At 31.4% G+C, this 24,754-nt stretch overlaps 1 protein-coding gene and 2 long non-coding RNA genes across 4 annotated transcripts; 1 reads left to right on the forward strand and 2 right to left on the reverse strand.

The window, feature by feature from the left end:
- Nucleotides 1-6,594: 6,594 nt before the first annotated feature.
- Nucleotides 6,595-8,673, reverse strand: BBX15 (B-box type zinc finger protein with CCT domain-containing protein). The gene is made up of 2 exons (XM_085740596.1): nucleotides 7,447-8,673; nucleotides 6,595-7,063 (listed from the first exon to the last, which is right to left on the reverse strand). Exons 1-2 carry the CDS (start codon nucleotides 8,506-8,508, stop codon nucleotides 6,815-6,817), a joined length of 1,311 nt encoding a protein of 436 aa, XP_085596722.1. The 5' UTR covers nucleotides 8,509-8,673; the 3' UTR covers nucleotides 6,595-6,814.
- Nucleotides 8,674-17,018: 8,345 nt separating this feature from the next.
- LOC146959076 (uncharacterized) lies at nucleotides 17,019-21,706 on the reverse strand. Of its 2 annotated transcripts, none has more exons than XR_015024803.1 (5): nucleotides 21,390-21,706; nucleotides 21,208-21,299; nucleotides 19,825-19,974; nucleotides 17,463-17,612; nucleotides 17,019-17,364 (listed from the first exon to the last, which is right to left on the reverse strand). It is a non-coding gene; the product is annotated as an uncharacterized LOC146959076 (long non-coding RNA). The 2 variants fall into 2 exon arrangements; XR_015024802.1 differs by having other exon boundaries at nucleotides 17,463-17,617.
- LOC146959077 (uncharacterized) lies at nucleotides 17,123-19,176 on the forward strand. Its single transcript, XR_015024804.1, has 3 exons — nucleotides 17,123-17,158; nucleotides 17,283-17,355; nucleotides 17,485-19,176. It is a non-coding gene; the product is annotated as an uncharacterized LOC146959077 (long non-coding RNA).
- Nucleotides 21,707-24,754: the final 3,048 nt, after the last annotated feature.

The following is a 24,754-nucleotide window of genomic DNA, read 5'->3' on the forward strand; positions in this document are numbered from 1 at the left end:
ATATTAATATCACAAACAAAATTGAATTTGCATTTACACACAATTTAAAATAGTTTTATACACATGTTCAATTATTATTTTTACTATTTACATTTTTTTTTGAGGGATATTTTTACTATTTACATATATATATATATATATATATATATATATATATATATATATATTGAATTCATGTATATATATTTCACATGTACTACTACTAACAACTTAAAATAGTTTTACACATACATTCAATTATTTTTTACTATTTACATATTTGTATATATTTTTTTTTACTATTTACATATTTGTATATATATTTTAGATAATAATATTATAATATATCTAAAATGCATGAACCTATTCAACGTTTGCGTAAAAAAATTATATTATCAAAGAATATAAATTAAAATCTATCAATAGTATAAAAATAAATTTAATATTTATTAATAATTTTGTCAAAAAACTTTATAAAATAATTAAAATTTTCATAAATGTTATTGAATGATCATTTGCTACAACTTTCAATAATTTTCTTACGTCGATACAATATATATATATATATATATATATATATATATATATATATATATATAAAGCAAAATTTTATATTTATGTGTCTCTAATATTTATTCTATGTAGAGAATTATTTTATACTTTTTTATAAAGAAATAATTTATTTTATAAAAAAATATCGGTAAACTACACATATATACTTTAATTACTTCCACCAAACATCTAATTTATACATTTTATTTATATTAATTAATATAATTATTTTTCAAAAAAATTTAAGGTAATTTTATTTTATTGATGATTTACTAATTATTCGACATTGTAAGCTAACATGTAACTCCCAAATTCATTCTAAATAAATTTATTTTAGACTCAAATTCGCTTTTGATCCATATATTTACTATAATTGGATTCTAGTTTTAAGCCTAAAAAAGGATTTTAGCCTCCAAGTTTTACAGTTTTATGATTTTTTTACCATAACCTGGTTTGGGATTTATCAATACCGATTCCCACCATTTTATTTTGCTCTAAAGGGCCTAGCAACAAAACGTACACACAATAAGTGTTGAGAGTACTCACCTTTTTAAGCTAATTATAAGTTATATAATCTTAAAATTAGAATTATAATTATTACTTTTCATCAAAATCAATAATTAACAATTTAGAATTACCTAAAAAACATTATAAAATTAATATAATTTATTGTACATGTTTATAATATTAATTAAAATATATGTTAAAATTTATAAATATACTATTAATTATATGTTTTAATTGCAATCAATTAATATGTGTGTGTGTGTGTGAATTTAATGTATATTTTAATATATAATTAATATAAACAATAAGTTATATTAAATTTAAATTGTTTTTTAGGCCATTTAAATTGTTAATTATTGGTTTTGATTATGAGTAAAAATTATAACTCTAAGTTAAAAATATTATAACTTGTAGTTAACTATAAATGTTGACACCGTGGATTTGTTGGCAGGATAAATTTAAAAGTGTAGGTCAACCCTAACCCTATATGCTCATACAAAAGTGTAAGTCAACCCTATCGAGTTATACACATAAAAATAACGAGTGTATCGATGACGGAACATCATATGATATTTTTGGCTAAGTTTTTAGTATTTTTCTTTGCATTTGAAGACAAGTAAGATGAAAATTAGAGGAGTTGTCAATGATTTGAGAAACATATTGTATTGTTTTCACTCGAGTCATGGTAATTCACTTTTATCCTAAATCATACAACTTCATATGTGTTTTGAGTGTTTTGTAGCGAGAAATCATGTAAAGTGAAGAAATCACGTGAAGGATCAAGGGTATGAATATTGAAGATCAATGGTACTTAGAAGGTTATTGAAGACAATACAAAGTGAAGAAAATTCATTTTAAGTTCCTATGAGTTTTCGAACAGAAGAACGATAGGAAACCAGACAAAAACACAAGATTTCTCACACTGGGGCTGCCTCACGTGGATAGGTCATGCACCATTAGCGCACGAGGCAGTGTTTCCACTTTCCCATGCGCCTCCTGCGCACAGCTGCAGGCAGCCTGCAGCTTGTTTTTCAAGTTAAAACGGTGGAAAAAACTAAGTTTTCTTCTCTTAAATCCTAAGTAATCATTTTCTATAAATAGAGACCCTTTCTCACATTATTGTTCATTTAGAAAGCTAGCGGTTCAAAGCAAGGGTCAAACATTAGAGTTCCAAGGAGGAGGATCTCCATCCTCCTCTTGTTCTCTCTAGGGTATGTTTTTCTATTGTTTTGTAATGATGTTTGTTGCCATGAGCAAGTAAACCTCTTTGATTAGAGTTCTACGATGACCCCTTCTTATTTGTTGGATTCAATTAATAAAGTTTCTATTTAGTTATGATTTTCTTGTGCCTGATTTAATTTGTTCTTGCCAGTGCTTAATGCTTTTTCAATTGAGAATTCGTATCTGTAATCTTGAAAATTGATCCGTATAGAAATAGTAGGATTGACAACCCAAATTTATTATTTTGTTCCTGCCAGTTCTAATAGCTTATTTCTTAATTATATTTAATGAAATTAAGTATGAAACTCCATAATTTCTAAATATTCCTTCCGGTAACACCGTAATTATAGCTAGGTTATCTTATCGCACATGTTGTCGTTAAGGTTCATAAGGATGCAACGATTTCCTAATCACTGTTAATCATCTGAATCATAAACCTAATCTTGCATTGGGCAGAACAATTAAACCCTGCAAGCCTATTCAAATCTCTTTTGATTTCACTTTTAAAATAAGTTTTGCTAGTTGCTAAGTTGAACGACAGTCCCTGTGGAGAACGATAAACTTACTACTTTATTACTTGTTATAATTTGATGCACTTGCCAATTTCGTCCATCATGTATCTAACCCTAGTCAATCCTAACAAACGAGTATGTATTAGAAGCAAAACCTAACAAACCCGCGTACAGGTGTGAAACCAAGTTGCATAAAATGATGATATGCGAACGTTTGTGACCACCAACCCGAGGTACAAAGGTTGGCAAATGAATTGACTGTCGAGACAAAAAAAATCCACTTACCATCAACTCCTTGTAACAAACAACAACAAATAGTAATGACTATTTGATCCATAGTCAAACAAAAAGAATAACGAGGATATTAGAACCGTTTGAAAATCAACCACGATAACCGCTACATATATTAATATGACACAAGCACGATGGAGGAAAACCTTAAACCTGGAGATCTCAACAAATTTGGAAATAATAAAAGAATCAATTGTTATGAACCTGTAGCAAGTCTTGTCGAATGCAGATTGCGGGATGCATTCAATAGAAGAAAACTTCAACCATACCATGCTAAACATATCTGAAACTGGACGAAACCTGTGAACTGAAATAGATAGAATAAAAAAAACCCAACACAACTTTAGAGAAACCACACATGGTTGTGAAGAGAAACAACCAATGAAGATGAAGGCTTGTGCAACGGTGACGAAAAACACCAGAACAACATGTGTTATTGATCTGCCCAAACCTAGAAATTTACCTTCTATATCTCATAAAACATCGACGAGCCATCAAACCTACCAAGGAGTGTGAAAGATCAATGCAAATAGCTAGTCACGACATCGACGACTAATATACCCCATCCGGTAGAGAGAAGTGAGATCTTAGGCTATAGAGAGAACACAAAACTATTGTCATCAAAATGGCTATTATTATCTTCAATTGAGATGTTCAAACTAAATGTCAAGTTAAACCATAAAGATCTTGTGCAAGGCAAATAAAGAGAGTAAGGGAAGATAAAAAGGATCTTACATATCCTCGTACAACAATAAGTATTATGCTGGTTTTATAAAAAAAAATGTATTGAACCACATAGACCACACTTAGTTTTGATATTGCTCAAATCCATAGAAATTCTAAATTTGGTTAATAAAAGTTATTTTGGTAACGTGGTCACAAGTAAAATATGACAAGATAGAGAAAGTTGAGTTGGTATTAGGTGTCAATAGCTATTCATCTAATGTTTCCTCTTAATCTATCATATAGTTTTTATGTTTAAGATATAAATCCACATATCCATCCCTCAACGTACATCTCCATTTCTAGACAACAACGTGAGATCCAAGGAACGAACTGACTGTCCGATGCTCGGTGGTAAAATAACAGATTCTTTCAAAGACACGCGCTCATATAATTATACATGAATATAGACATAAGCACTATTTCTTGAGTGATAGCACCTATATATGATTTAAACCATGTCTCTTAGATAATAAGGCAAATCTTTGCTACATATTAAATAAAAAGTTCATTTGTGGAGTGCTTGTCGGCAAAAGCATTAAGAACAAATTTAAACCAAAGATTTTATTAGTGTAAATCATATACAACCAACCAAATTAAGAGTATTGCATAAAATTAATCCCAACTATTTACATCTAATTCTAACACAAAAGAGAGTTTAGTTACATGTCGAGAACATAACTAACAAGAGAAGGTTGATATGTGTTGGAGAAGTATCAACAATCTTGAATCCAAGCCCGTTGGCCCTCCTATATATGGTTTCTCACGCTTTCCTCTCTCTGTTCTATCTCTAAAGTGTTTAAATTACAAGTGATAAAAATGAAAAAATTGTATTACAACTCTAAATATAATATTTCTGCAAGTTAAGGTTTGATAGGCGCATTGATGCTCCCGCCTAGAGAATTCGAGTTTTCTTCAATGGCGAGAAAAACCAAATTCCTTATGATATTTCTCAAAACCTCCTTAAATCGCCTAGAGAACCATTTTTTGCCTAGCGAACCGACCTTGGCAAATCTCCTTTGAACCGACCTTAAATCACCTCGGGGTTTGCCCATATCCCTTTGAGATGCTTTGGCTTGGCTTCAAACGTGTGTACTTGCATCACTTTCTTTCGTATGGGAGATAAACCTAATAGCTTTCTGACATAATATTACAATATATACTATATTTACATATAATTGTGGGCTTTTATATTAGATTATTGGTCAAATGCATCTAAAGGTCCTTTAAGTTTTTTCGTTTTTCCCAAAGTGGTCCTTTAAGTTTTAAAAGTCCCAAACAAGTCCTTTTAGTTTTTGAATCGTTTCAAACGAGTCCTTTTAGAGGATGATGGTGATGATTCAGATGATAGCAACAAAGAGCATTATCCACCATTTGCCATGCCTAAAAAGATGACTAATTTTAAGTGGGTGTTAGGAGCCAGATTTGGTACCAAAGATGAGTTCAAGGAAGCAATTACCAACTATGCTATCTACAATAGGACTTGTTTGAAACGATTCAAAAACTAAAAGGACTTGTTTGGAACTTTTGAAACTTAAAGGACCACTTTGGGAAAAACGAAAAACTTAAAGGACCTTTAGATGCATTTGACCTAGATTATTGGCAAAACAAGTTGATAGTGTTATGGAAACTAACTGTAATTTGATACTTATCATTTATATTATTCCACTATCAACCGATAGCTAGTATTCTTTGATCTGCCTTCCCTCGAGAAACACTTAATTTACTAACTAAGTATTCTTTGATCTGCCACTACGAATATTTTTCCATGGCCTCTCCATGCCTTGTGAGTATTCATACATTGAATCTCCAGGCTTAGTATTCTTCAACAACCTTCGTGACCAACATTACTAGAAATACTTTCTAGTTTCTCAACAAAACATGGAAATTGCCTTGTTGAGAACCTGTGTGTTTAATTGTCTCACCATACTCTCTTTTTAACAAAGATTAGTTGCCACTACTGTCGGATTATAGCAATGATTTTGTATTTGAAAGATACACGGAAAAGCTAAAGCTAGGAGTTTAACTCTCTACGAGAGGATATTACGATTCATCCCTATTTCAATTCAAGTGTTTAACGACTACTTGATGTATTTATATCAAGATCTAATCACTCTCACTCGAGAGGATATACAATGAATTTTTAGACGTCAAATTCATGGTTTTTCTAAATATATCAATGATTCAATGAACTTACCTTTTTCTTCTTTCTTTCTCTCATACATGGATGTTCGGTGGAACTCTCTCATGATACCATTTGCCATATAATATTTGATTGACCTTAGTTTTTTTTTATATACACTAATGAATGTTCCTCAGAACCATTTCATGGCGTTGCTTGTTTTTTTGACTCATTAGTCTCAGCCTTTTTGGCCATTCATTTCACTAATATTCGTCGAAATATTCATGGGACACACAAGGTGGGTTGTTTCCTTTCAACCGAAATTTTTCGTACGCATGAGTCAAGTATCAAACTCATGGCCACTTGCTTGAGATGTTGTTTTCTTCTCTCGTCTTATTAGCTAGCTCTTCTTTTATTTTCCTTATTATGTAAAGAAATGATAAAATTGTAGGTTGATTTATTATAGAATTATCAAAATGGATTTAATTTAAAATTAATTTATTATCTTGAAATGGTTTAGCATTTCATAAATTTAACAAAATTGTTTGTAGTTTTGTTTATGAACATATTGTTGGTGTGAGATATCTATCGACTTTGAAGATAACTAATTAATCACGGTCAAAGAACATGGTTGACTATACTTAGTAGAATCTCTCCTCCTAACTATATAAATTTTTCCAACCATTAGACTCGAACCAAATTTAACAAAATTGTTTGTAGTTTTGTTCTTGCATAATAAATTCCAATAAAGTTTCACTCAAACCAATTGCACAAAACTTTTATATATACAAAGTGGGAAACTAAAGTAAGACGAAATGCAAACTCATAAAGTACCAAATTATTACTTTTAGCAAATACTAACAAAAAAGATTAGGGGTAAAGTAACGCAACAAATGCTAGCTCTTATTTATTTTAGCAAAGGAAATGTTGGAACTGCAAAGGAAGCCCTCTTCACAAATCTCCCTTTCATTCTTGGTCTCTTCTCTGCATTCAATTTCCTAACCTCGTACCTTATTTTCTTTGAGAACAACCTTGTTCTTCGCTTTTCTCTGTACCTTGAAACCCTTGCCTCTCTGCCTCCATCTACCGTTACTGGATGACATCCATATCCACCAAACTCACCATAAGCATAATGAACCTCCGTTCCAAAAGTTCCCTGATAAATAATTAAATTAAAAAGTTAGACTTTTTAGTAATTTACAACATCACCTTTATAAAATTTGATAGAAAGAAAAAAGTGGCCAATGATTAATCTAACAGTAAAAAAGTGAACAGCAGGTCTAACACAAGTGAATGGTGACACCGTGTGTGCAAGTGTTGTAAAGCTTGTGATAACAAATTCGATTTCTATTATATATATATATATATATATAAGAAAATTAAAATATCTAAATGTATATTTGGTATCACCATGAGTGTGTCAAAAATCACGGTGAATTAGATGTTGATAAATTGATTGTGATACCAATCATTAACTAAAGGGATTGATTATATAAATAGTAAATAAGCCATGAAGAAAAATTAAGATATAAATTATACCATGCAATCAGGCCAGTTCTCATCAGCATCCAAATTTGGCTTGTCACCATTAGTCCAGGGACACTTTTGGCTATCCCATGCAATGATTACTGCATCATAATCTAGCTGCAAAGATATTTTTCTTTTCCCCTTATTATAATCATTATTTTCATTTTGTTCTCCACACTTCTCCTTCACCTCTTCAAGTGTTTCATGAGAATCATCATAATCAAAATTCAACTCAAATGAAGATTCTTTTCCAATCTCCATCATATTATCTCCCTCAACAATTTCATAGCTCTCTTCACCTTCTTCCTTCACCTTTCCACTACACTTCCACTTCTCACTCTCCTCATGCTTTGTATCAATCAATCCCAACTCTTCCATCCCTATACACTCATTTTCTAATCCCCTACCCAATAAGCTCTCAACATCAGCTGCAAATTCGGCTAATTCAATATCAGATGGAAGAAGCTCGTGAAAGCTTTCCATCTCATAATTATTATCACTAGCTAGTTGAACTCTGCTTTCACTCTCATTGTATTTAACATCAGGAGCGAAAGCAGAAGCAACAACTACCGCTCCTAGTCCTCCTTCAGTTGAACCAACTGAAGGAGGACTAGTACATAATTCAGCAACAGAAGGATCGAAAATTGGTACCCTGTAAAGAAGTTGCGCTTCATTTTCGTCATGTGAATTTGAATTAACTTCATCGAAACCTAAATCCGGCACAAGATGAAACGGGATATTATTATTATTCCTCGCTGGTTCGCTGCTGGAGGATGATTTTGATTTGTGTTTCCCCTGTCTTGGTGTTCTTGCCTTCTTGGTGAAGCCAGAAAAAGGACCACAATTGAAGAATTCATCACCATTAATGGACTTGTACGACGCTGTTTTCAAACGAACTCTTTCATGTCTTCGAGCTAAAGAATTAGCTGAATGAACAGAAGAGTCACAAGCTTGACAGAGAAAAGCATCATCAGCAGCACAATACCAACGTGCTCTCTTTGTTATGCAACTGTCACAAGCCCTAGCAGTTTTGCCTCCAACAGCGTTTGCTACGTTTTTACTAGAACAAGTCATCACAATAATTCTCACACACAAAACTTTGAAGCTATACGTGTTTTTTGGTTTGAACTTTGAAATATGAATTTGGTTCTTATATTATTTTGTTAACACCTGACAAATTAGGTGAAGGGAATACAATTATTTTAGGGAGAGGAAAAGGGAAAAGGAGTGTGGTAGAGTGACCCACAAGAACGCTTTTGCAGTGTATATTTAAAAGCGAGAGATCGTTTGGATTTGTACTTTTTGGGACCCTATGCACGTTAAGTGGGGTCCATCCATTAGGGTAAGACCTTATCTGAATTTTAATTGGTTGAGTTTGTAAAGTTGATCCTAATCTCTTGCTTCTCATTGGTTGAGTTTCTAATCATATGGATTTCTAGTGGTGACCCACATGGTATATGGATGAGATGACTCTGAGCATGGGATTTTTTGAACCTATCTTGAATGGAAAAAATGAAATGTTATGGGAAATTTGAATGAGACTGGTTTGTTGAGGGTGTTTTTTAGCAGCGTCATACATGGGTTAGGGGTCACTGACTTTTGTTCTATGGTCCCCTAATTTACTCCCTCCGTCCCATTTTCTAAAAAAAAGTGTCCCAAAATAACTGAGTCATTTCAATTTTTAATACAATTTTCATCATTTTCAATACAATATAACTCTAATTAATACTACTTTCATCATTCCCAATACAATATATTCCACTTTCCCCTTTGTTTATACATTTTTCTTAATCCGTGTGAAAAACCAAACTGGCTCAGATAAAATGGGACGGTGGGAGTAATTTCTTTTACTCCCTCCGTTCCTTTTTAAGTGTCACTTTTGAAGAAAATTTTTGTTTCAATTTAACTGTCACTTTCAAAGTTCAATGTAACATTAAATATTGTTTTACCATTATTACCCTTAATTATTTATTGTGGAGAGAGAAGTATATGAAATAAGATATTAAATGAATAAGGTCATTATGATAAAAGTATAAATTATTGTATCAAAAGTAGTAACATTTATTTATTGTCTTGGTATGTGTAAAATGTCAAAATGTGACAATTAAAAAGGAACGGAGGTAGTAATTTCTTTCCCACTCACTTTTGGTTTTGGCATTTTACCAATTATTTCTGCTCCAACTTTTTTGTGACAGTGTAACCAATGTGATTTTGCCAGCTGAAATTAGCTATTACTCCAATTCGTCTCTTCTTATTGTGGATTATGTGATTTTTGTATGGGAAGATAAATATACGCTTACATCCAAAATTCCATTTATTCTTGAAGCATTCATTTGCAAGTGATTAGATCGGTATAGATTAGGCAATTTCCACTAGGCACTAATGGACAGTTCCCGGTTGGACAATCGTCACACATAGATGGCACACATATTGGAGGTTATGGTAGATCAATTGGAATCAAAAGATAAAAAGTTGGATATTAGGACTTCAAATTCAAAGGAATGAATAAATATTAATATAACAACTAATTACTAATATTTGTTATTTTAAAAAAATTGTTCGCATATTTATTTGTATATATTAAAATAAAATTAACATAAAATGCGACCCAAGATGTTATGCACCAATTTAAACTAGTTTTACCGGGAGTTTAGGGTGTGTTTATAATAGATTATAAAAAAAATTAACATTTAATAATATTTTTTTTGGTAGTGACACATTTAATAATATAGATGTTACTAAAAAAAAATATAAGTTATTTTGTGCTTGCTTACTATCATAAAATTTTTAAATCATCTATCGAAAATGATTTTCACGAGGATATATTGAAAACAACATCTCATTTGAAGAAAGTTTTAGATTTTTTTTTTCTTTCTAAATATATGACAAACTGATAATTTTTACTCAAACATTTTTTTTAACCAACTCAAACAAAGTTAATTCATATTATTATTAATCAAAATAAGTATATAACCAAGAGAAAAATAAAAATCACTTTGAGGAGCACATGAGATATACGCCCTTGCCAAAACATGAGCACTACCTGCTTTATAAAAACAATTTGAAAGTAATTAGAATGGCTATACAATAATCTATGGTAGAGCCATATTCAGATTTGTTAGATTTGACATTGCAAACATCGTCAACTTGTTTACAATTAAATTCAAAGATGCATTAGATAAGCATAAAAAACTATAAGTGCTTGAAGAACATCACAAGCTTCGCATTCAATTGCTTGAAGGTTCATATGAGGCCAACATGTTCTAGTCATAACAAAACTCTTTCTAGTCTCAATTATAAAGAAAACTTCACCTTTTAAATTCTCACTTATAGATTATACACATTTTTACTGGTGTTTTTAGTAAACAATAAGACTAGTTTTAAATAATTACTTGCATGATCAAACTAGAAATCTTAGGACATGTTGTGCAATCTTTTTTCAGATAATGCTTGAATGTTCATCATATTCATAGTTTGCTTTATGAACAAGATGAATAAAACTGTTTTTGGGATGAAGATAATTACGTTTCGACAGAAATCAACAATGTAAAACAAGTAAAAGACTTAAAAATTTAAATGCAAAAACTTAAAGAAAAGTAAATTGCATTTCATTGAATTAAAAAGTGGTTCATCAAATCTTTACATACATTATGTGACTCTTTTCTCTCTACGCTGGATATTTTGAGTGTTTGAATTCTGCAAATGAGATTTATGACTCGTTTTTCCTATGAAAACTACTATATATACATAGAGAAAATAACTACAAAACTAAACGGCTATAAACTGAATATCTTCGACAAGAACTGCATGTTTCCCACGTGTTTGGACGCTTAAACTTGCTTCTTCAAAATCCAATATTCTGTCGAGTTATAGCCTTTTGTCGAAAACATTCCCATCTCTGTCGAACTCATCAACTTCAAGCCATGAACTTAAAAGATTCAGCGGCTTTAAACCTCTTTCTTCCTGTCGAATAGCATAAGATAAAATATAGGCTAACAACACGGGATTAATATTTATTATCTATCAAATATATTAATTATTGAATGAATCTAAAAAAACTGCACTTTTACTTATAATTCAGACTGGAGGAAGTATATTTGAATCATGCTAAGGTGGGAGGCTCCCAACAAATATTATTGGAAATGGAACGCGTGAACTTGGTTTGAGTCTAATTACTTTCGTGAGTATATTGCCAATGTGTGACCATGTCCATAACTCATGATGACACATTTCAGCTAATCTATTCTGTTGTTTCGATGTTTGACATTTCTTTTTAGCCAAATGATGATCTATTATGCAACAATAGCAAACCTCACCATTTGACAATCGTAGAGCCCTCAGTTGAAAGCATTAGAGAATTCAAAGTAAGCCAAAGATCTATTTTTTTCCAGCATAGGATGCTGTCATGACACACAAGGTATAAGTGCCACGAATTTTCAATGGCTTGATCATAATAAAACACATGCCAATGGGTAGTATACAACTTTGGTCTACAAGTTTTTTTTTTTTTTTTTTGAATGGCTTTGGTCTACAAGTTTGAATTAAGGAAGACAATTCATTCCATATATACTCTCCACACAAAAAGGTTTTGACCTTAGGAAATAGGAGGAATTGGAAGATATATATAGCAAATCGAACTTAAAATTTAGTGTGTTCATACTCACTTTAAAATTTATATACACTCTTCATCATTGTTGATTTTCATTTTCATAATGTTCCCCAAACATCGGTTCTAACATTTTTTCTGCTTCTTTTGGTATAAACGCGTGTTCTAACACTATCAACGTTCCAAATGATTTCATCAAAGTTATCCAACCTTAAAATATGATTTTTTTTCTTCTTCAAAATCTAATATACGTCCCGATTATTAAAGAGATGGGACAAGTTATTAAGTCCAAACATCCATTATGGATCAGACCGAATTTGTATGTATATGAGTCAGCACCATTCTTCCAACGATGTTTCTCTGCTAACACTTTTTGTAACAAATAAATGAAAACTTATAAAAGTGATATTTTCTAAAAAAAAAAGTGATTTTTTCACGAAAAAATTATAACAAACGGGTCTTTAATTAATATTATGCAATTATTTTTAAAAGGAAATGTTAACCAGTGCCCTGAAGCGGAGCACTGGTTAAGGAGTCAAATAAACTAATATTTTATATTGAAAATTGTATAGTCAATGCATTAAAAACTTAAAAAGTTTTCTTTTTGACTTTATTTTTTTATTTTTTGTTTTCTTAACCGGTGCCCGAAGCACTGGATAGCATGACCCATTTTTAAAATACAGTTACAAAATAAGCTTGCACACCCCTAAAAATAAAAAATAGGCTTGCGTGATTTGTAATAAATTTTCATCAAAATGTGAGTGTAAAATTAACTTATACGAAACTGCATCTCTATTAAAATTAAGTATTTGTCTGTAAATCCTATCGTAAGTATTAATATATTAAACCCAATTTTATTTTTAAAAAACTCAATTTTTGTCCATAAAAGTCAAATTACTAGCTCGAATGTTGTAATCGGTGTTCGAATATCGACTCCTTCATTAATGTGTGTGGATTCATAATGGCTACCGTCATTTCATCTATCTACAACAAAAAAACTCAATCAAAAGAGATAAGTTTTTGTATAAAAAATAATATATTTATGATTTTCACAAGTGTTTGACTTATATTTTGATTTATGAATTTCTTAGATATATCATATTTATTAGCATGATTCAATTAATTTTAATTTATCTTGTTCAAATACAAACTGGTTTTAGTATAAAACAGCCTAGATTAATTGTCGATTTTTTTCACGTTGAACGTGAACTGATTACTAGATAATGATTAGGTTCTCGTTAAAATATTTGGGAAGACATGTTACCGTTTTTTTTAAGGCTTGTGATATGTATATAGTAAGAGTTTGGCTTGGTTAAAATAGTAACTGTAGTGTTGGAACTTTTCAATTCACATGATGCCTCCGAGGTTCAAAAGTCAGCTTCAGATGCACAATTTGGCAAGAACAAGAATGTGAGATGACTTGTCATGGGACATATGTGGACGTGTTACTTGACATGAGAAGGGCGACACATCTATTGATTATTGCCATATGCTTCCGTTTCAAACATCAGATTGGAATCGTTTTATTTTTCTTTTCAAGTTTTGATGACAGATTAAATTGAATGTTGGTGGTTGGATAAAACATATGATGCCAAAATCGATATATGAGTAGGCATGGCAATGGGGCGGGGTGAGGACGGGTTTTACACTCCTCATCCCCATACCCGATTCTCATATACTTACCCGTTACCCTACCCATACCCAACGGGGATGAGAAATTGAACCTCATCCCCGTCCCCGACGGGTTCGGGTATCCCCACCCCATCCCCGTCCCCGCATTGAATAATTTTTTTAATAAACTAGTCGAGATACCCGTGCTACAGCACGGGTAGCGAGGCTTCGCCGCGCTATACGGCCGCGGCTCCGCCGCGTGTCGCGTCTCGGCTGCGCTTGGCATAGTGATTTTTTTTGTCTATAGTGAAAATATGTAAAGTATTTAAAGCATAATAATGTATATATTGACCGGTAGTAATAAAAAATGACAAAATAATTAAATTTTAATATGAACAAATATATATTAAATTTTAGTATTGACGATATTAAAAAAGCTAATAAATAAAAATAAGGCCAAATACCTCCCTGGGTCCTTTAAGTTTCACGTTTGTTTCAGATAGGTCCTTTAAGTTTCTACGGTGTCAGATAGGTCCTTTAAGTTTCTAAGGTTTCAGATAGGTCCTTTAAGTTTCGAGTTTGTTTCAGATAGGTCCTTCTATCAACCTCCGTTAAGGACCTATCTGAAACCTTAGAAACTTAAAGGACCTATCTGACACCTTAGAAACTTAAAGGACCTATCTGAAACAAACGTGAAACTTAAAGGACCCAGGGATGTATTTGGCCTAAAAATAATCATAGATTTTATTTACTAATATGTTTTAGTGTGAAAAATACTAATATGCATCCCGTAAAAAATCATAATTAATGTATTATATAATATTGCTATCGTAAAATATATTTCATAAATAAACATATACTAACATATTCCCATAAAAAAAATACAGTGAGATATATTTTTGTTAATATATAGTCCATACACTGATATATATTTTATCAATATATAGTTCCCATTAGATTTCAGAAATAAGAATATACTAATATATTCCCGTAAAACGAACATATACTCATATATATTTTTATTAATATATAGTTCATACACCCACATATATTTTATTAATATATTAATAAAACTTAGGCAGTTGCGATGTTTAAATAGAGATATTAAAAAAATACTAATTAAAACTGATCACTCGTTGTAGTTACTAAAATGGGTCCCGTGTTACAATCGTACACTCCAACAGGTTTTTTAGTGATACATTTTCAAAAAAAAACAATGGAAAAAATTGAAGTATGATTAATCATAGTATATTATAATATTTGTTTTGTTTTAGTATTGAAGATATTAAACAAGATAATAAATGAAAATACATTTCATAAATAAACGTATACTAACATATTCTCGTATAAAACTATATAGTGAGATATATTTTTATTAATATATAGTCCGTATACTCATATATAATTTATCAATACATAGTTCCCGTTAAATTTCAGAAATAAGAATATATTAATATATTCCCATAAAACAAACATATACTCATATATATTTTTATTAATATATAGTTTATACACCCACATATATTTTATTAAAATATTAATAAATCTTAGGCAATCACGGTGTTTAATTAAAGATATTAAAAAAATACTAATTAAAACTGATCACTCGTTGTAGTTACTAAAATGGGTCTCGTGTTACAATTGTACACTCCAACGGGTTTTTTTGCGATACATTTTTAAAAAACAACGGAAAAAATTGAAGTATGATTAATCACAGTATATTATGATATTGTTCTTGTTTTAATATTAATAAAACTTAGGCAGTCGCGGTGTTTAAATATAGATATTAAAAAATACTAATTAAAACTGATCACTCGTTATAGTTACTAAAATGAGTCTCGTGTTACAATTGTACAGTCCACCGGATTTTTTAGTGATACATTTAAACAAAAAAAACAACGGAAAAATTGAAGTATGATTAATCATAGTATATTACAATATTGTTCTTGTTTTAGCATCAACAATATTAAAAAAACTAATAAATAAAAATAATCATAGATTTTATTTACTAATATGTTTGAGTGTGAAAAATATTAATATGCGTCCCGTGAAAAATCATAATTAATGTATTATGCAATAGTGTTATCGTAAAATACAAAATCATATTCTGTTATAACAGCAACACTTGTTAGTTTCCTCTAAAAAACAAAACTTGTTAGTAAAACCGAATTGAAAATTATTAGAGAAAATGGAGTTGAAAATGAGGAGAGAAAATGAAAATGAAGAAAGTTGGTAAGAAAAAGATAAGGAGGAGAGTGAGATTGAGAGAGAAAAGTTTATTATTAAAAAAGAAAGGTGATGGTGAGGGAAAAATTTATTATTAAATAAATAAAGATGAGAGAGAAAAATTTATTATTATAAATAAAGAAAGATGAGATAGAAAAGTTTATTATTAAATAAAGAAAGGTGTGAAAGTGGTTTTTTGAAATTTGAAATAAAGTAGATAAAATGAATTTTGATAGTGGATGAGAGTGGAAGTAGATAAAGTGAGTTTATTAGCGCAAAAGACCATTATAACCTTAAATTTATGAAGGGAAAAAATTGATAAGTTAAATTGGGTTTGGGTAGTAAAGTAATAATGGTAGTATTCTGTTTTCATATAATGATAGTGGAAAATAGAAGTTTTTTTGCAACCCCTAGAGAAATATTGTAATGCATCCATACACTTGACAACACGACTACACGAGCACCCCAAATTTCACTGTAGATGGCCAATTTTACATGGTTTTGATTTCTTGGCAGTATTGCAATGGCTGGTTTTGTCTCCATTCGCCTGTCCCTTTTAGATGGTTTCCTTTTGATTCAAGGCTTTAATTGGATTTTTAGCAAAAAAAAAAAGTGGTATGTTTTCAATTTCTGTCAGCTTTACTGCACCAAACTTTGAAAATATGGCATATTTTATTTGTCTGAGAGTGTATCTAATATTATAGTCTGACAATTAAATTTTTTTAATAACAGGATTGCGGCTACTCCAGCTTTTGTGGGATCATTTTCCTTTTTCTTGCTGACACGGGCTTGTTTATTACTCCATCCGTCCCGGAATATCTGACCCATTTTCTAAAAAAAAGTGTCCCAAAATAACTGAGTCATTTCAATTTTCAATACAACTTTCATCATTTCCAATATAATATAACTCTAATTAATACTACTTTCATCATTCCCAATACAATATATTTCACTTTCCCCTTTATTTATACATTTTTCTTAATCTGTGTGAAAAACCAAACTGACTCAGATAAAACGGGACGGAAGGAGAATTTCTTATTACACTAAAAGAAGCTTGAATAATATTTACATGTAAAGCTGAACATGAGATAAAGGTTGAAAAAAAGTTAATAAAGAGATAAAATAATGTAAAAAAGAGAGACAGAAAAGCTGAATGACAGCTTTATAACAATATTAAATCCTCACAACAAGTAGTATTTAAGCTCAACATTGCCATTCATTTGCCATATTGTTGAATCCTTCACACTTTCTGCAGGTGGTAAATACATCATATTCTGCTTGGTAAGAGAAATTTTGATTGTTTTTCCTTTCTTCTCCTTTTTTTTTTACATACCTTTCTTCTCCTTTTGTATGTTAAAAATTTGCATACATTCAATTTCTTGCATCTTCTGTCTCTATTCTATAGGTTCCCAAAGCCAAATGAGGGACTAGAACCAGCAGCAATGAAGAGCCACCAATACTTGCATCCTCTTTACATGGTTCTAATCCTATCATTAACATGAGAATCAACGCTTTATGTTTGTCCAAAAAAATGGTTCATTAACATTAGTTCTATACAATTGTTTTCATTTTTTTTTGTACTTACAGTGATATTCTGTGTTTGACAGTTCTTTTTCTCCTTTGAGTTATGTGAAAGCAAAGCTGGCAGCTCCTTCATCAATGTTTCTTAGTGTTTGGCCAACAACTCCTTCAATGCATTCTAATCTCCCATAAACAATCTTGAAAGTCTAATTATCTGCACTGATTTCATTTGATAATAGTTTAGTTCTAATCAATGAAAGTAATAATATTCCCTCCGTCCCGGAATATCTGACCCATTTTCTAAAAAAAAGTGTCCCAAAATAACTGAGCCATTTCAATTTTCAATACAACTTTCATCATTCCCAATACAATATAACACTAAATAATACTACTTTTATCATTCCCAATACAATATATTCCACTTTCCCCTTTATTTATACATTTTTCTTAATCTGTGTGAAATGAGCCAAGGGCTCAGATAAATTTGGACGAAGGGAGTAATAGAATAGTTTGCTAATAGTTGTATAATCATTTTTCATAAATAATAATAGAATATATTGTGACAGTATATTCAATATTAAATTCACTCATTTTTTTCATTTAAATAATCAACTTCAAGGCAATCAACTTCAAGCCAAAGGTTAAATAAGTAGAAATATGAATAGCTTGAGTGTAGTAGTCATAGTGCAATTAATACATATCCCATATTCCATCACAAAAAGCTGATGAAAAACTGAAATAATATCCCCATTCAAGTATTATTTAAACTTCAACTAAATATCATAATTAAAACTCTATTCCAGTAGTCATAGTGGTCATTGGTTTAACGAGAAATGGTTTTAGTTAATTCAAAAAGAACCCCTCTTTGGATTGACTTAGTAGAGCTTATTTATTGCCATGTCATATTCTTCTATGTTCTACATATATTCTCCCATCCTCCCTCAATATTTTTGTTATATCAATCATGATTGATTTTTGTCACTCTACTAATCAACGACAAATCAGAATTGATTTTTGCATAATACAATTACAAAAGCAAAGGCGATTTACTTTCATTGACTCAACATTTGATCTGACATATGAATCCTAGACAATATCACAGGAAAAAATATGTGATTCGCACCAAGAGTATTTTCATTTATGTTGTATGCAGACATCCCAAGCAAGATTGTGAATCCCATCTCAACCCAAGCTTTGATACGGCAGAACACAATGAAGACACATGATTCGTAATGAGTTATTACAGTTATAGCTTAAAATGTAGGGAGGTGTGAAGGAGTTCTATTTGAACTTAATCCAAAGTCAAAAAGACCTCTGACTTTACAATTTGTTCTCAAGATGAGAACTATGAAATCCATCTAGAGAATGTGTCATCATCAATAGTTTTTGTAAATCTATTTCAAGTTGGGTAAGGATAATACCATGATGCATTTTGATAAAATCAGAAACGAAAGTGCTTTTATGATATCATTTAGCTCAATAACTTCATAAAAAGAAAAAAGCTACATTTTCTACATTATGAGAAAATTAGTTTTTAGGTTTTTGGTGTTGTTTAAAAAGCTTAATCATCTTAAAGTTTGGTTAGACCTTTTTTTGTTAATTAATCTAATATCTACAATTAGATAAAAGTTCTCATAAAGATCTACAATTACATGCTACTTATATGCTTGAAGATGATTTAAAAAACCGAGCACTAAACTGAGCACTCTATGTCAAAATAAACTGAGCAATTAAATATTATCATTTTGAATGTTGAGACCTAAACTGAGCATTCTGTGTGAAAATAAATATAGAATAAAAATTGTGACACAATTGATTCAACAAGTTAAAAATTAGATGCAATGAAATATGATAATTCATTTAAAGAAACCAAAATAATAGAGATTGGTATTATTACCATTTTCAGTGATGTAGATAGAAGGATTTAGAAGATAGTTGTGTGATGATTGTTAAAAGGATATTCATTTGCCATCTGTGATTTTGAGGACGTGCTCCCAAGTCCCAAACACTGATTTTTTAGTGAAAGATTAGTGTAAATGTAGAATAGTGATTATGCAAAAATTTATAGAATAGTGATTATCAATGAAGAATAGTGATTATATATGTATAAAATAGTGATTATAAATGAAGAATAGTGATGCAAATGGCGATGAAGGGTTTATATAAGGAAGGTATTATTTTAGTAAGGTTTATGTCGGGAAGGCTTTTTCTACAAATAATGCACTCCTTCATTCATGGTTATTGAAAACTAAAAAACATTAATTTTAGCATATGCTTCAAGGTGATTTTTTTGACTTACATAAAATGAAGTTTGGACATCAAATAAAATTGATTCATTTGATGTTGAGATCTAATAAGCCAAGCATATCACAAAAAGGGAATTTTTAGATTAGTGTTCAAATAAGCCAAATGAGTGAGATTAGTACCAACACAATGCTGCATATTCACATTTGGACCTTGCATCCTCCTTGCCTTGCCTATGCCTGCAAGAAGAGCATCTCCACCTCCAATTTCATTGGATGTATCCACTATCGCTACGTACTTCATGAACTCATCTGCCAACATCCTAGCAGTCCCTGTGCCAATCAAAGCTTCTTCAGACATTCAAACTAGATAAAATAAAAAGGAAATTGATAGGAAAACAGAAACAAACAAAGTCCAGAGGCATTTTCAAAGAAACGAACATGAAATAAAACAGAAAATGAAAACGAAAACCAGATAAATCTTAAACCAGTTCACCATACAGACATATCAAAATCAAAATTCAATAAAATGTACCCCTGCAATCATTTAAATGAGTTCTAATAAAACTAAATTTTTTAATATATGCATAATAAAACTAAAATTTTTACTGTATGCATTAAGGTGATTATTTTAATTGATTCAACTATCAAAAACATCTCTGATTATTACGAGAGAAAAAAAGCATATGTCACACTATTGTTGTTACGTTCTTTTACATAATTGTTCCAATGCAAACCTCACATAACCAACCACTATTTACATATCTTTTCCAATGCAAACCTCACATAATCAACCACTAAATCATGAAACATCCACGCATTTTACTATTAGATACTCAGATATTTGCATCACCTAATGCGAAGAGCAGGATTCTAATATTCCAACAAGTCAAAAGTGATAGTTATAAATAAGGTCTATGTGTTAAAAACTAACAGGCATAACTCCAATTCAACAGCATATCAAATAAGTTTGGACTTACAAAAAACTAAAAAGGGTATGCTTCATAGTAATTTGAAACTAAATTAACTTCGATATATGCTTCAAGGTGATTATTTTTACTTACATAAAATAAGTTTGGACATTAAATAAAAATCACTCATTTCATGTTGAGATATAAATTGAGGAAGATATAAATTGACGAGGTCTTGGTAAGCAATTTGAAGAAACACATTAAGCCATTTTCTCCTATCCAAAATCCTCAACATATAATTAAAAGATAAACATATCTCATCTTTTTCAACTCTAATTAAATAAATAAAATTTTGAATCACACCTTTTTTTCTTTTTTTTTAAAAGAAAATCACACCTAACCAAATACATTTGCACAAAATAAATAAGAACAGTAGGATAAACATGCTATGTGCACAGTGTAATTAACTCCTACTTTTCTACATATCATTAATTTTAATTATAAAAACTTATTAAGCTAAACAAAATACAATTAAAAATTAATGAAATTTTACTTTGTCTATCGAATATATATGTAAAAAAATCTAAATTAAGTATACTCTATAAAAATCCAGCATAAGAAATTATCTAAACTAATAATGGAACAAGGAATATACCTTTGTGGTTACATGAGAAGATTAAGCCAAAAAATATAAGATCCCGCTTCCGTTTAGTATCATTGCCGATATTACCAAACCCATTGAAAGATCTAACAGCAACAATGAAAAACAAAAATGAATAAAAAAGAGACATGCATATCTAATTACATAAAAACAAATGGAAAATAATTAGGTTTTACATTTTTACATAGTTTGGTGCGATGATCCTCTATGTATTTTGTAGAGTAGAAGGAGAGTATGAAGAAATGATGCTTCATTGATGATAAAATGATCTGTTTGCTCCGAAAACTCTTTCGAAAAAGATGACCCAGTTTTTTGATATGTTTTTTTTATGATTCTGTTCGGATATAAATATAGAGAAAGTCGAGGAAATAAAGAAAATGTGTTTATTTTGGTATAAGAAAATCGATTTCGGCGGTGGTGGTGGAGAAGAGGAGCGGTGGCGGCGGTTGGGGGAGAGTGGTGTGTGTTTTAGGGTTTGAGAGAGAATGACAAAGAATTTTGCTCTCCACCCAGCACGTTTTGCTCGCACCCTGCAGCCATGCCAATTTTGCCCTTGCGCATGTTAACTAACGCAAGTGTAATACTATGCGTTAGTTAAGTAACGTTGCGTGACTTAAGATGCGCAAGAGTAAAACTTTGCGCATGTTAACTCACGCATAGTCATGTATGTATTAAAGCACTACGTGAGTTAACTCACGCAATGTATTACACTCGCGCGAGTTAACTCACGCACTACTGATATATCAGAACAGCATTCAATGATGTACTGATGTGCATTGAATGCAGTTTGGGTCCAAACCCTAATATGCTCGTAAATATCTATTGAATAAAAAAAATTACAAAGGAAGAAAAAATAAATTACTTGCGGAACAAGCTAACCAAGAACAAAAGTGGCGCAAAAAATTCAAAAAAACATGGCTGCACAGTGGCGTGACTTAAGTCACGCAGCACTAATGCACTTGCGCCAGTTAAGTCGTGCAGCAAGCTAACCTGCGCAAGTTAACTTGCGTACCATGCCCTAGTCCCTACGAAAAACAGACGAACCAAGCAGGAAAACCAGCAAAATGAGATGAGTTTAGATGGTACAATACCTGATATTTGATGCTTGATGAGCGTAGAAACTTGCTTCCTGACGATTTGCAATGATTTGGGATGATGATTTTCACCCAAAAAATCGCACTTTTTGGGTTTTTGAAGGTGGAGGGAAAGAAAATGGTGGTTGGAGTTCGGACTGATGGGTTTTGTTCAAAAACAGGAACATTGTGTGAGTTAACTTGCGCAGCGTGAGTTAACTTGCGTGGCGTGAGTTAACTTGCGCGGCGTGAGTTAACTTGCGCAAGGGTAAATTTGACATGGCTGCAGGGTGCGAGCAAAATGTGCTGGGTGGAGAGCAAAACTCAATGACAAATGAGTGGGAGAGAAGATAGACCGGGTTTGATTAAGGATTTTGGGCTTGGCCCAATTATGGTTAGTGGAGGGGGTTGAAAGCTTAAATCGATGGTGTATGTAGCAATGTGTCCAAAATTGCATTTTATTGTATTTACTAAAACAATCTCAAACCTAGAGTTTATATCATTTAATTTTCAAAATATCTACAACTTCGAATATATCTCCAAAGTTTTATTCTAAATATTTTCAAAAATTAATAGTTCATTCTCTATTGCCGATTTGAAATTAGTTCTTAAGCCTTAAAACAATGATTTCTTAAATCTCGGTATGATCAACATATTGTAACCTTTATTTTTTTTATGTAATGTTGTGAAGGATTATGAATTAATGTAAAAATTTGTGATGTTGTCATTGCCGTAATAATTATGGTTGTAAACTATGAAATGCAAATGCAGACATCAACATCGAACATAACATGGACACCGACTTGCTAACACTGATAATAATTTGAGAAATACAGTAACATAATTTTGGGTGTCCGTGTCGAACACAAACGCATGTCCAGCACCAGGACAGACGTACCTAATCCAAGAAGTGTACGTGCTATTGTAAATCGAAGATAAAATTATTCGTGCGTCCGCGCACGAGTTTCACTGTATTAAATAATATGCTCCAATTGTTGTTGTTGCTGTTGCCTTATCTCAAACTTTTTTTAATTATGCAAAGGTGTGGTTGTTAATATTCGATTCATATCAAATGCTTTGATATTGTCCTGTCTGTTGCCATATATTGAAAAAAATGATTTAATACAAATCGATATGAGGTCAGTGTAATCGATATGGGGTGTGACATGAAATTACTTAATGATATGATTTTGCCATTTTGAATATTTGATTTATATAATATCCTTTGATATGATCGTGATCGTCGCAACAATTGTTATCGTTGTGTGTCGAAGATAAATTTACCCGTGTGTCCGCGCACGGGTCACAACCTAGGAGATTCGCTCCATAGCCTTAATGATGTGTGTTGTAATTCTGAAATATCTTCATGTTGTACCTTATGTCTACGTTCCAAGTTTATCTCTTTGACTTAATTCAAGAATGGCCATGCTTGGACATTATGACCATGTATGAAACATGTGAGTAAAATGATCCCTTTTTTTTCTTCTTCGTTGGAGATGCCTTCAAAAATTAATACAATAAATGTAATGTAAAATAAAAGTGAGTTGAGGTTGAAAGGGTTGAATAAATGTATATCAATACGAGGTCAGCGTAATCAGTATGGTTTTAATTGCGCGAACATCGATATGCACATCAAATGCGACGTGAACAACGATGCGGTGACGCCTTATTAACAATTTGAAAATAATATAGTTTTGTGTATTCATTGTATCATGCATGTCAATCGCAGACATTGACTGGCACACATTCGATTTCGGGACACGCTTAATCCAAAATGTAGTACGTGCTGATGTGTAAACAAAAGGTATAGTTACTCGTGCGTCCGCGCACGGGTCGAATACTAGTTATCCAACAATGTGTTCACTTTAACATTTATTAGACCGATTGATTAGTTGCTCCTTTAAATATCAATGGTAGTTTTTATAACACGGCAATTATCAAACAAAATAACATGGCATATCAACATTAAGTAGTTTTCTTCATTCGGGACGGGTTTGGGTATGAGTTCGGGTTGGGTACCTATATACCCGTTACCCGTCCCATACCCGTGTTTTGAAATCAGGGAAAACCCAAACTCATATCCAAACCCAGTCAAAACGGGGAAAACCCGTCAAATTGGGTTTGGTTCGGATGGGTAACCACGGGTATGGGTTTTGTTGTCATGCCTATATATGAGTAAAACTGAATAAAAAATTGATATTTTTTTTTCTAGTTACACGCCTTTAAATTCTGATTACATGACTAAAATACCCTTGACTTGAAATTAAATTATAAATTATCATCCTATTATTTTTTTTTACATAAAAACCTTTCCAAACTTATGTTGAATTTCTCTGAGACGAGACTACATGAATATGGTTTATTGATTTTGAGTTTGAAACTATTCATATTATTGTTAGAGAAGGGAATAAAAAAAGCTAAAGCTTTGAATTTAAAGAGCAAAAAACTCAAGATCGTCGCATCAAGTG

Source organism: Medicago sativa, chromosome 1 (assembly GCF_051527215.1).
Source record: "Medicago sativa cultivar Bolivia chromosome 1, Bolivia_mono, whole genome shotgun sequence".
Classification (NCBI taxonomy): Eukaryota; Viridiplantae; Streptophyta; class Magnoliopsida; order Fabales; family Fabaceae; genus Medicago; species Medicago sativa.

Bases quoted from the DNA above. Each gene is read 5' to 3' on its own strand.
- BBX15 (XM_085740596.1), bottom strand. From the start codon at position 8,508: ATGACTTGTTCTAGTAAAAACGTAGCAAACGCTGTTGGAGGCAAAACT. The intron at 7,064-7,446 runs GTATAATTTATA...ATTATTTATCAG, and splicing joins AGAACTGGCCTGATTGCATG to GGAACTTTTGGAACGGAGGT.